The sequence below is a fragment of the Geotrypetes seraphini genome, chromosome 2, assembly GCF_902459505.1.
Source record: "Geotrypetes seraphini chromosome 2, aGeoSer1.1, whole genome shotgun sequence".
Lineage (NCBI taxonomy): Eukaryota > Metazoa > Chordata > Amphibia > Gymnophiona > Dermophiidae > Geotrypetes > Geotrypetes seraphini.
Genome location: NC_047085.1, coordinates 309684934 through 309698656, shown reverse-complemented (window position 1 = coordinate 309698656; position 13723 = coordinate 309684934). Strand labels below are relative to the sequence as shown.

The following is a 13723-nucleotide window of genomic DNA, read 5'->3' as shown; positions in this document are numbered from 1 at the left end:
GGTATTTGTAAAGCAGCTACCTGGTCTTCTCTACATACTTTCACCAAGCATTACTGCCTAGACCAAAGTTTAGCTCAAGATGTTCATTTTGGTCAATCAGTTTTATGTAACTTTTTTGCATTATAGACTGTTTGCACCCCACATATGCTTTTTCAGCTTGGGACTCAACAACAAGCGTGCCTGCATATCCCCCTACTTGTCTCTGGAGAAAGTAAAATTGCTTACTTATAACAAGTGTTCTCCATAGAGAGCAGAGGAATTCAATAATAATAATAATAACTTTATTTTTGTATACCGCCATACCCAGGGAGTTCTAGGCGGTTCACATCTATTAATCAAAGTTACAAGCGGTTCACACCAATTGATCAAAGTTGCAAGCAACGCAGTAGTTGAGGTTAGAAGGAGTACGAAAGAGTAGGTCATGGGGGGAGTAGGTTGGGGTAGTACAGTAAGAGGGGGGTAGGAGGAGGTATCAGTTCATAGAGGAGGGGCATTAAGGATCCTGTCCGTGGAATAGGTGAGTTTTGAGTAATTTTCTAAACCCGAGGTAGGTGGAGGCCTCGAGGACCATTTGGGCTAGCCATGGGGTCAGCTTGGCAGCCTGGAAGGCGAAGGTTTTGTCAAGGAATCTTTTGGAGTGGCATAGTTTTAGGGAAGGGAAGGTGAACAGATTCAGCCACACTTGCCCACCCGTCAGCCAAATTCAGCCACACTTGCCCACCCGTCATCCCCTCATCTACACTTCTATTGCTAGAGACATAAATGACAGGAGAAAGGGAGGGGGGCTCGAGGACTAAGGCATCCTGCACATGCTCAGTAAGCTTAAAGCTTACTATAGCTAGGGGAGGACACCGACACACAGGCTCAGTCAGAGACTTCACAAACAAGTGTGGCTGCATTCCCCTGCTGCCTACAGCAAACACCCGTTACAGGTAAGCAACTTAGCTTTCCCTCACTTCCTCCATTCTATGTCCCAAGTTCATGCTCCCTTCCCTCCCCCCTCCTTGTGTCCTAACCCGACCCTCTTTCTTCCTTCCTATGCCAACGTAGTCCCTCTTCCTCCCTTCCTGTCCCAATACGACCCTCCTCCTCCCTTCCATGCCCCAAAATGCCCCACATCAGAGGGAAGGCTTCTGGGTCAGTGAACCGCGTACAGGAGCCACCGCTCACAGCTTTGCTAAGAGACGTGCAGCTGGGAGGAGATAAATACCCACAGGAGGCACGAATTTGGGATGCGGAACGGAGAGGGGTGACGAGGGATGCATTGAGACACAGAAGGGGAGGGTCGCATTTGGACAAGAAGGGTCGCGTTGGTACAGGGAGAGGCAGTACCCCAGTTCGTAAATACAAGTTTTAGTTGAGGGTTCTTAAACCGGGGGCTGCCTGTATGACCCTGATATGGGCAAGTTCAGCTTGTACTACCCTCCTTATTGATTTTTTCTCAAGAATATAATCTAGCTCTTCCAATTTCCTGCAGCTTCTGTTAGTTCTGAAGGTCTGTATTCAATTTTTTTCTAATTTTTTTTTTAAATATATCGTCACAAGTCATACACCTTGTTACAGAAATAAATTCATAGAAGAAAACAATAATATAACTAAAACCCAGTTAAGATCTTTCTGTATTGCTCAGGTTAGAGGGAGGGAGAAGTCCATACACAAGAAAATTCTCCAAAGCAATTCGTAAAGCAAAAATTATGATATTTAGTCTTGTGAACATACTGCTATGATAAGGGAGAGCTAGTTTCCACCATGGGATTGACTGCAGCAGGTGGTGCTTTGGCTTCAGCTAAATTTAGCATTAAGAGAGGTCAGTTTTTGGAACTCCCAAAAATATATATCTAACCCAAATAAGTTTAAACATTTACAAGGAAATCTTTAAGAAATACCAAAACAACCCTCCTTTTGGTTATTTTAGGCAACATGAGAACAGATTCACAGTGGCCCATAGCTTGGGAGTCATTATAGCAAAAAAAAGTGGCCTTAACAAGTAGTGCTTGCCCTGGATCAGTAGCATGGAATATTACTACTCTATGGGTTTTTGCCAGGTACTAGTGACCTGGATTGGCCACCGTGAGGACGGGCTACTGGGCTAGATGGACCATTGGTCTGACCCAGTAAGGCTATTCTTATGTACAAGGGTCATTTTTTCCCCCATTAGTGTATGAGCCCCTACTGCCACTTATTTTTTAGGTGGTAAGGACTCACATGTTAATCGGTTAACACAGAACATGCCTACTATCCAAACCCAGCATGAAAAAAATATCTGGGTTTATTTTTTAGCATATGGGTAGTATGTGCAGATGCCTGAGTTCACCCCAAGGTAAGTCATTTTAAGCTACGGTATACACAAAGGAGTGCTTACCACAGCTTGGCAAAAGGACCCCTAATAACCAGTTTTGATCAAAATCCGAAATACAAGTAACCAATAAAGTGGCAGAGGTCACCTGACTAGAATCAGCTTTCAAAAATCAGTAAGTTCCAAATTGTTGATGGTAAGCTAACAATCATCCTGAGTAGGCTTCTCCCCCCTTCAGTCTTCCTAGCATGAGGTAAGGAGAAAGCTCTTGTCCAGAGGAACGGATACTGGAGGCACCTTCAATTTCAAGAGCTTCCAGTTTCCTGTCTAAAATCTAGAGTTTTGCATAAAGGTTTCCTCCCTACTTTGTAAGGTTTTGTTATCTTCTATTTCTGAAAGTAGTTACTTGCCCTCCCCTTCCCCCATACTTCTTGTTTCAAGTTTATTAATATTTTGATATACTGACCATCACAAGTATCTGGTCGGTTTACAATAATATACAGATGTTGTAGACCTGAGACCACCTCCAAAGGGCCCTTAATTTTCTTGACTAAATCCTGAATTAGGGATGTCAGACTGCTCCACCTTCCCCAGTCTACCAAAACAAAACATGCTGAGAAAATGTTTATCAGGCTCTAGTGCTTCAATCTGGGAAATAATGTATGAGGAGGTTTTCATTTAGCAGTGAGGTAATCATCTACTGTTGCTAAAACCCTCAGCACCATAAATAATGTGAAGAGCAATCAGATTACTGTGAGGGGAAGCAGATGACATCTGAGCCTCATACTCCCAAAAGAGACAGCTTCTGTAACTCCTAGTAGTAAAACCCAACAGTTTCAGTGGAGGGGCTTGCTACTATGAACTTAGTAATATCCAGCCCAGGAGAGGATGGAAGAGAGAACTCTGATGATGGGGTAGGGAAAGGAAGGAGATGGCTGCAGTACTGATAGGGGAAGGGGGAGAGAGAGAATAGGAAAGATAACTTCACGGTCCTGCGGTATATAAACTATTATTATTATTATTATATCAGCTCTTATAAATCACCTCATGGGCAAAGAGTTTTCTTTTCTGTGCATCCGGTTTCTTGAGATCTTTAACAGGACAGTTTAGTTTCAAAGCTGCAGAACAGCAGAATTACCAACTAATAAATGACTCCTTCTGTGTCCATTAGTTCAAAGAAGCTTACCAGATAAGTACCAGTCACTACAGGCTGATGTCAGAAGGCATTCATTAGCCCTATTAAAGACACTTTTGCCACTGATTAACAGACCTACTGCTTGCCTTTCCATTTATAACCCATCTAAAACCAGAAATAACTAAGAGCAAAGAATAAAGCTGCAAGCTTATGATGGAGTTGTGCCACCATCTTAGATTCTCCCATATTAAAGGTTCATTTTTTGATGATGATTGTACGTTTTCTTCATTGAAATCTGTAATATTGAAAATTATGTATCATGAAAACAAGCAAGTATTAATATTTTTTACACAGTGATGAAGGGGTAGGATTAAAAAACCTAATTCTATTTTATTCTCTTTGGAAATGTATATTTAAGTCTCCTTGATTATGCCAATATTTATATATTTTGTACCTGTAGATACAAATTCATGCATTTTAAGGTAACTGTTTTGTTACAGTACTAAAATGATAAAGTTACACCTTTGGTAATAGAAATTTCAACATAAATGTTAATGTATATTTTTAGAATAGTTCTGAGAAATGTACATATCTCTAAAATAAATAAGTGTATACTGTATGTGTGTGTGTATATATATATATAAATTTTATAGCCACTTGTTTAGTATAAATAGTACTAGGGTAATTACTTTATATCTCTTTGTGAAATGTGCTCCCAGTCTAGACTCTAGATAGATAAATAGAGTGCATGAGTTACAGTAAATATGACTGGAAGAAATTTGAAGCAATACACCCAAACCAAAAGTGCATTTGGAAAACAACACAATGTGATTAGTACTTTTACTCCATTACTGCTGTGGTGGCTTTGAAAGCTGCAGGGGTGCAGAACGATTTTGTAAAATAGAGAAGAGTGTAGATTAGGAATCTTTCTGGTGGGCATTGGAAGCAGATGGTGTCACAAAACACAGAAGCAGACCAAATATGATCCAAATGAAAGGACTTTATTCAAAATACTGCCAGGAAGACAATAAAGTGCCCAAGTTGGCCCTGTTTCACCTATATAGCTGCATCAGGGGCAAACTAGCTGGTGGAATGCACATTAAAAACACCAAAGCTGTAAGTACAAATGTGCCTGGTTCCCTAAAGATTGCACATTTGTACTTACAGCTTAGTGTTTTCAAAGTGCATTTCACCAGCTGGTGTTTTCAATGTGAATTTCACCAGCTAGTTTGCCTGTGACGCAGACAACTAGGCAAAACATGGCCATATCAGCCACTTTCTTGTTTTCCTGGGAATATTTTGAATAAAGTCCTTTAATTTGGATTTTGTTTGGTCTGCTTGTTTTGCCACACGGTGGATCTAGTGGACCAACTATCTTCTTATTTTCTTCCCCAGCAGATAGCGTAGTGCAAGCTTGTCTAACATTTTTCATGCAAGGTCTCGCATTTTATATTTTGTAACATTCAGAGGGCCAAAACATGCACTGTCGTATTTTGCTGCATGTTACAATGGAGCATCACCCCCTTCCCAGTTTTTTCACCCACTCTTGTACTCGCTTATGTAACAGTCCCCCACCAGTCTTTACATCAGTGTATCGCAAACTGTGTACCGCGGCACACTACTGTGCCTTTTGAGATTTTAATTGTGCCGTGGCTCACTGGGCAGGAAGAGGCTCCCGTGCCTGTGTCAGCTGACTTCACCTACCGTCACGTCAGTTGTATCTACTGGGACTCCTGCCTTCCTCGTCTCCGTGCCCTCGGAGCAGCAACAGCAGCTCTGTGTGCTTTTAACTTCGGCACACAGCTACAGCTAGCAGTAGTTTACCCCTGGTTTCATCAGGCAGCCTCTAGGCCTTTGCTAGGCCGGCCCGTTTCGATGAAGCGATGCGGGCTGGCCTAGCAAAGGCCCCGAGGCTGCCTGATGAAACCGGGGGTAAACTACTGCTAGCGGCAGCTGTGTGCCAAAGTTAAAAGGACACAAGTGAGCTGCTTCTAGTCTAGACAGGAGAGGTATTGCTGGATAGGGAAGGGAGTAGTACTGCTGAACAGGGGAGGAAGAGGGAAGGGAGAAGGGGTAATGCTGGATGGGGGGATGAGGAGGGAAGGGAGAAGAGGTAATGCTGAACAGGGGGAGGAAGGAAGGGGTACTGATGGATGGGGGAAGGTGAAGGGAGAAGAGGTGCTGCTGGTCCTGGCAGAAAGGGAGGGAAAGGAAAAGTGCTACGCACTGGAGTTGAGGGTGAGATGGTGCATGGGGAGAGAGCATGTTGGGGTGGGAAGGAGGGATGCCACTTGAGGGAAGAGGCAAGGACAGAGAGAGAAAGCGTGCAGGAGGCAGAAAGTGTTGGACTCATGGAGAGGGCGAGATGAATGGGGAGGACAGAAAGGAGGGAAGGAGAAATGTTGCACTCTGGGACAGGGGGAGAGAGAGATGTTGGTTGGGGGAGGGAACGAGGACCAGAGGTGAAGCATGCAGGAGGAAGAGAGAAAAAAATGTTGGACTGGTGGAAAGGAGGGAGAAATGTTGGACTGGGAGGGGGGCCAGAAAGGAGGAAGGAAAGGGAGATGGACTGCAAGGGGCAGAAAGGAGTAAGGGAAAGAGAAATGTTATACTGGGGGGGTGGGAGGAGAGATGACTAAAGGAAGGGGGAGATACCAGACCAGGGAAGAAGGGGAGTCTGGTAGCGCTATAGAAATAATAATAGTAGTGGTAGTAGAGAGAGATTCCAGATTATGGGAAGGAGAGGAGAGAGATATGAAGAGAAGGGAAGACATGGAAAAGTAGATTTTGAGAAGAAAGCTGAAAAATGGAAATATTGAATGTTAAGTTAATGCCAAAGATGGATGCAAGGCAGAAAGTGAAGACAGAGAAGGCCCTGGAAACATAGTTAAAAGCACAGAAAAATAAAGTCAACAGACAACAAAGGTAGGGAAAATGATTTTATTTTCAATATAGTGATTGAAATGTGTCAGTTTTGAGAATTTATATCTGCTGTGTATATTGTGTGTATTTGAAAAATGAATGGAAAAAAATTGCATTACAATTAGTAAAGGGGGTGGGATCTGGGGAAGAGCTTGGGTGGGTCTAGGGTGGAGTTTGGGAGGTCTGTGATTGGTGGTACTAAGTTGGAATTTGTTAGACTTCCCTGCTGGTACGCCCTGTCTTGAGGGCCTCTGCACATGCATGGATGTCAGTGTGATGATGTCATGCATGCACATGATGTCATCACAGCGACGTCCACACACTTCTGGGTGCCTCAAGCTATGGCCACTATTTTTAGTGTGCCCCGGCTCAGCAAAGTTTAAGAGACACTGCTTTACATTGTGGATCTTGCTCATGGAACCCCACTACCACCATCAATCCAGTTCTTCAGCTGCAGAACAAACAGCAGGATTCCTACTTCCCCAGCACAACTTGGCTCTCTGCAAGCTTTAAGCCATGCAGTGTTAGAAATTCAGGTCAATTTCACAGTTTTCAAGTCTCACAAAATGGAAACTGCACGATAAAACTGAACTTCTGACACTGTGTGGCTCAAACTTGCAGAGAGCTGAGTTGTGGTGGGGAAAGAGTTCTATTGTAAGCTCCACAAGAAGTACAATGCTTCTGAAGACCAGAAAAAACAAACAAACACTTGGTGGGTTGGTATCTGGCTCACAGGCCTTAGGTTGGCCAAGCCAGATGTAGTGGCCTCTGGGTGGACAGCCAGATTCTGGCTCAAAGGCCGCCGATAATGTTAGGCATAAATGGAAAACAGTGTTGTCCAACTTCAAACACTTAACTGGTCAGAGAAGTATCTCAATAGCAAACCAATATCAAATCAGCAGGCCCGTAAATTGAATTAATTTAACATAAGATTTCATCGGAGTCAACCAGTTAAGGGAGTCTATTCACCATAATAGTCATTGGGCCACAAAAAAGCTGTTCAAATTGTAATAATTATAATATAGAAAATATCTCCTTCTGAAAAATCTTTATAGTAATATAACATTCAAGATAACTCATCTGCTTTTTAACTTATATCGGTTGGGGACCTCTTCTGACATGAGTCAGGGAGACTTTGTTGTGATTAATTACATGACTATTTGAACCAAACAATAGGAGGGACAAACCACTGCCATCTTTGCAGGGAAAAAGATACCATGTGACAGGTTCAATTTACTAAGTAGGATGTAAGTTATATGGCTTATTTTTGAAGGTTTTTGGTTTTTTTTTTAAAGAGAATAATAACAGGATATCTGATTTCTTGTAAGGGAGATTTCCTTGAAACAACCAGAAAGCAAAACATGACTCATGTCAAACGAAGTCCTCAACCGATATAAGTTAAAAAGCAGATGAGAATTCTTGAATGTTATATTTATATAAAGATTTTTCAGAAGGAGATATTTTCTATATTATAATTCTTACAATTTGAAAAGCAAAGTGGGGTTAGAATATTTGGATGTGGGAAGGCTTGCATGTGGTTACATGAGGGCATGACTGTTTAGTATGGTTTGTTGGCTATGCCCCGGTAAGCATGGAACTGTCTCAGAGAGGATAGCAGGAAGGTCTGTAATTCTACTAAAAAAAACAGCAGTGGGTTAGGAATGGACAATGTTCCACTGTTGTTTATTTGGTCGACTACAAAAATGTTGAACCTCCATTGATAGTATGATTAGCTGTTTGGTACCCTCTGAGGGAGTCGATGGAGTTTTGCTTGATTATTTGCTATACTATTGCTAGAAGCAAATTCCAGGTCGGTGGTACAGTCCCTGTAGATAAACTGTTAGTAATCATAGTTTGAATGTATGGACTAAATATAGTGAGATGATGTTTTAGAATTGTAGAAGGAATTGTGACATGAGGGGTCTTGGTTAATCATGGATTGAATAGTATGAAAAATGTTGGGCAAGGTAGGTATGGGAAAAGTAAAGTAGAGAGGTTACTGATGGGCAAATGTGTACATTTGATTGGGGAGTCTGAAATTTGAAGGTTATTTGTAGTAGTGAATGTGTTACATATTTCTTGGTTATCTTCAAAAAAGACTGCAAATGCTTGTGCTGAGTGTATAGAAGCCATGTTAGAAAAAAATTTTGTCAGTGAAGTAAGAGTTCTAACAATGGAATAAAGTGTTGAGGTATTTATTTCAGCATATTGAATAAACAGAATAGCTGTGACAGTCTGAGACTCCCATTAAAACAACCCTCAGTTATACTGGCCCCCAACTTTGGAAATCCCTTCCTCTAGCACTCAGATCAGAACCATCTTACACCAATTCAAATCTCTACTCAACACCTACCTTTAGGTTCAACACATGGTTTCTTTATAGCCTTTGTCTTCTCATGTCACATTTGTCCTCCCCCTCTGCTCCTTTTCTGTTCCTTGAAGCCTTTTCATACAAAGGCTGCAGAATATCAAGAACCCATAGGAAAATAATATATGCTTGGGTACTTCTCTCCAAATTATCAGCTTTTTAGCAAGGTAACTCACAGGCTTTTATACTTTAATTTGTCCATACCAACTACAAAATAAATAATAGAACTGTGTCTCATATGAAATACAACACAGATTTTCATATTTTCAGACACAGAGGTCCCAGTGATGATTTGGAGAATGTATTTTCTATAAGTTCCAAGCTTAACATTGCTCAAATGCATGGTCAATTTTGAGGGAAAAAACTTGAATTAAAATTACATCTAAAAAAAACAAGATATCAGCAGTGCCATCATAAGGTTTTGCTCTTGTGTTATGGGAATGTTCAGGTTTCCGGGCCAAAGTTCTTCACAAGCACCTCTCTTCTGATGGAACCCCTAGAAAGGCACAGTATGTGTCATCTTCACATAAACCTTATATGTTCCTCATCTTGGCCATTAGTTCCTCTAAACTTTGCTCCAAGTCCTCCACTGTTTCTGCTGCTGGCAATTCATTTTCCTATAGGAAAGATGATGATAATGAAAGGGTTGCTTTAAATAACCAATACAGCAAAGTAAGCAGAAAGATGCTACACAAGCTAACAAATCCCAAGGGTTTACAGAGTTTGCTGCCCTTAGTGCTATCTGCAAAGAAAAAGATCTCGGTGTCATCGTGGACAATATGCTGAAATCTTCAATGAAAAGTGTGTTTTCCTAGGGCTTGATACAGCGTTAATCTGTCTTTGCTCTCATCCCATGAGGCTCTCATGAGTGGTATAGGAGATTTGGATTTTCAAAAGTATGACAATGGGGATAACTTTATGAAAGTATTTTTTTGCATATATGACAGTACACATGTGCAAAATGCCACATAAGATTTATTTATTTAAAAATTTATATACTGTATATTAACTATACAGTTTACAAAGACTGCTAAACACCACATATAAACACAATTGCAAAACTGCACTCATAGAAAAGGAAAAAAAAACCTAACATAGGAATGTGCTAAGAAACAATTGAGTTTTCAGCATTTTCTTAAAATTCATCCTCCCAGCACAGTATTGCAAAATTCCAGGCAATGCATTCCAAAGTTTAGCACCTGCCACAGACAGCATCACTGCACAAATCCTAACATGAGAGATTGACATCTTAGGCTGCTAATATGTATGCTTCTGACCAATGATGGGGAGGGACCATGTTTTTACTTGACTGACTTGCCTAAGATGAAACACTTCCAACCCTGCATTACTAAAATATAGCACTATATATCACTAGAGCAGCGGTTCTTAACCCAGTCCTCAGCACACACCCAGCCAGTCAGATTTTCAGGATACCCACAATGAATAATCCATGAGATAAATTTGCATACACTCTCAAATCTCATATTTATTGTGGGTATGCTGAAAATGAGATTGGCTAGGTGTGGCTCAAGGACTGGGTTGAGAACCCCTGCCCTAGAGGAAAAATGCTTCAGAAAATAAATTTAGAGTTAAAGTTGAATGCATGCTATAGCCACTTTTATTTCTGAGAAGCTCTCTGGCAGGCTCATCAACTGGAGGTTAAAGAAGTTGTCTACTATGCTCCTGGCAAGAATCCTAACACAATAAAAATTCAGAAAAAGTTTATTTTCCTCTTGTACAATTACTACATTGTCAAATAGTACATCTTTTAAAAAGAAGACACAGGGCATTTTAGATTGGTTGGCTTGAATTTTCAAGTTGAATTGCTCTCATTATACTCAGGGTGATCCAAAAGACTATGGTATAAATTCAACCTTATCAGAACATGCCTCCACAAGTTTGAATATGTTCTACCTCATGTAGATAAGATATGCTTAAAATATGAAGTAGCTTGGGACAAATTTAGAGGTTGCTCATGGTCCTACAATAGCCTCATAATGCAGCTGGCTAGGCTATTCATATCAATGTGGTTAGAAACTGTTACTTAATATTGGTTGGATACTAAATAGCTATTCTTTAAAGTTGTTATTGACAACAGTTTTATTGTTGTCTGAATAACAACTTAGGGCTCCTTTTACAAAGCCGCGTTAGCAGTTTTAGCGCACGCAGCTTTTTAGCGCGTGCTAAACCTGCGCTACGTGGCTAGAACTAACACTAGCTCAATGCTGGCGTTAGCGTCTAGCGTGGCTGGCAGTTTAGCACACGCTATCACGTGCATTAAACCGCTAACGCAGCTTTGTAAAAGGAGCCCTTAGTATTAGTACTGCTGCAAAGCAGAAAGTTACTGGTAGGTGGTTGAAAACTGAGTTTATATCACATGTCAAAGACTAAAAGCAATGCTAACTATGGCTGCTAGGAAAGGGCACTGATGAATGGTCCAGTTCATATCTTCCAGCAAATGGGCTGTTCAACTGACAAAATGGCTGCTTTGAAAGAGGCTCATCTGGCCATGTTCAAGGTCTTGGAAATTTGGCAGCATGCAAGAATACTATATCAATGAATAAACTCAGATTTGAATATTGATGAAGCTTTATGATGAATATGAAAAGCTAAGAAAGAACTGGAACACATGCAACGAATGTGATCTGGTGAATCAAGAAGCCTTCAAAGAACATCTCCATCTTTTTGATGTTGCTACCAATGATGCATTAGTCACAATGAAAATCAAAAGTGACAGACTATTAGAGGCCAGTATTAACATTGTAATTGCAAAGGAGGAGGATAGAAAGAGAACACGAGTAGAATGATTTAGTAAGTTTGCAGCCAAAGTAGAAGTACAAAATGTCATCATCAGTAGTTCTACAGAGCCAACTGCTATTTTCCCTCTTGACTAGTGGATTATCTTATTCCAAGAATATCGCTGAAGTTGACTAACAGTTGTTCAAATTCAGTTGCTGGTCAAAATGGCGAACGGTAGACATCCTTGCACATCCTGAAGGTGCCAGAGCATTAGATTGAGTTACTTTGCCAGACAGAGATGCATATTTGTCACTGGTGCTGTTGCAAAGCATTTGGCCAAGATGTAAATGAAATTACATGGTCAAGAAGCTCACTCTGATGTTCACAGTGTAAGAATCGTGAGGAGGTAGCCACTCTGAATGATGAATTCCTTGATGAAACAACAGAAACTCCATTACTGCTGCATTGGGAAGAAAATCTCCTCTTGGACATTACTGGAAGTAAAGAAATTGTAAACAGAATTGCAGTATTTGTCACCAGCAACAGAGAAGAGGAGTTACTTGGGGAGTTCCAAAAACTGGCCATGGAACTGGCAAATAACAAGCTGAAGCCTGTCTCACAAAATTGGACGAATGGAGTCTTCAGAGATGAGTGTGGGGACTGTTTGTTTGATACCACTGAGAGTAATACAAGCCTGAAGAATGGTGCTTGCACCTTCATTGAAACACTAGTAGGACAAAAGTTAGCATGGCTTGCCTGTCAACATCATATGATAGAACTGGTGCTTGGAAACAACTTCACCCAACTGTTTGGAGTTAGTGGAGGATCAGATGTCAAAAGACTGCAAAATTGGCCATACATAGACCAGGATTCGTATGAGGTTGCTGCAGATAATATGTTGTGTTAATACAGACATCAGTCCTTTGGAAAGAAATTGCAACTTTCTGGAAAACAGTCTTGAACACATCATGCTACATGAAGCTTCTTGAGCTCTGTTTAATTTTTCTTTGTGGCTGCCCAGATACAGATAAAGTAAAGCCATCATTTTGAGCACTGGGGCCTTCCACCATACACGGTGGATGGTGAAGACCATCTAAAGCAGAGGTGTACAACCTTTTGGCTTCCCTGGACTCAAAATTAATATATGACAGTGGGCCCAAAATTAATATATGACAGCGTCTTATTTTCGGGGAAACACGGTAGTATGTATTTTAACTGCTTTCCACGTATATTTGCTCACAGTTCAGGTTTAGGTTGAAAATTAATAGAAATTCTTTACTTGAATTTTAAGTATTAAATTAAAAATCGTTGAGCAACCTCTAAATGTTCACCAAAAGGCTTATAATTTGGCACAATTAACAGTGGCCAGACACAGAACAAGATAGATTTATGGAGGTCATGTCCCATAAACTTGATTTTTTTCGACCACCCTAATAACTTATGCAAGATAAATTAAAAGACAGCAAGGGACAGACCAAACAGGGAAAGAAGTATCCACCAGCCAGTCATTTCTGCTTAAAATAGAAAAGGAGCACCTGTACAAGATGGAGTTATATGGTACCAAGGTAAGAATCTTTTCTTCCAATTTCATTAAAACACCTTTGCATTAGCCTTTGACGACCAAACATTTAATCTATATCATAAAAATAAAAAAAGTGTGACGATAACCTCTATATAGATTTGGAGCACTTTCTAATTCCCACCTAATTGGGTCATTGTAGGCGTATCCCTGCCTTAACATTTGGAGGCCTGGAGCTTGCTAGGCCGTGAACCATCTTTTCTCTGAACAAAGACATCATAGATCCTGCTCTGCTGCTTGGAATGCAAACTGTTTTGCTGACAACCAAGGTTAGTCACCTCTACTGCACCAGCAAGTTTAACAAGCATTGCAATTACATCTGTCCTGTTTTCTTATCTTGGCTAGACATTCTGCACCCTGATAATGAGAGTCATCTATACACCTATTCACCCTCCTTATGGGTGCCTGGCCCTAATCTGAGTGAGTCCTGATTGGTCCATGTTGTCACCTGGGCAGGATGGAAAAGAACTGGAACCAGACAGGAGCGCTTGGATTTGTTGGATAGAAGAAGCAACGAAGAAAAGAAGAAAAAGAGAATATTTCCTGGTACATGCACATCTCTGTGAAGAGAACTAAGTTGTCTGTAAAGCCTGTAAAGCTTATAGACTTTATGTGCTAAGACCAGCACAAAGAAAAATTCTGCAGCTTATTATTCACTGGTTGTTACTAGAGAATGCAACAACC

The 13723-nt window shown here is 40.8% G+C and overlaps 2 protein-coding genes across 4 annotated transcripts in view; one reads left to right on the top strand and one right to left on the bottom strand.

Annotated features, from left to right (window-relative positions):
• NPHP3 (nephrocystin 3) overlaps positions 1-13723 on the top strand; it is a 267264-nt gene that overhangs the window by 225867 nt on the left and 27674 nt on the right. The window lies entirely within an intron of this gene.
• The window catches only part of UBA5 (ubiquitin like modifier activating enzyme 5), a 74517-nt gene continuing 69326 nt past the window's right edge, over positions 8533-13723 (bottom strand). For all 3 annotated transcript variants that reach the window (XM_033929978.1, XM_033929977.1, XM_033929979.1), the window contains one exon: positions 8533-9338. In XM_033929978.1, coding sequence (XP_033785869.1) covers positions 9255-9338 — 84 coding nt within the window. In that variant the 3' untranslated portion in view covers positions 8533-9254. The remainder of the gene's footprint in view (positions 9339-13723) is intronic.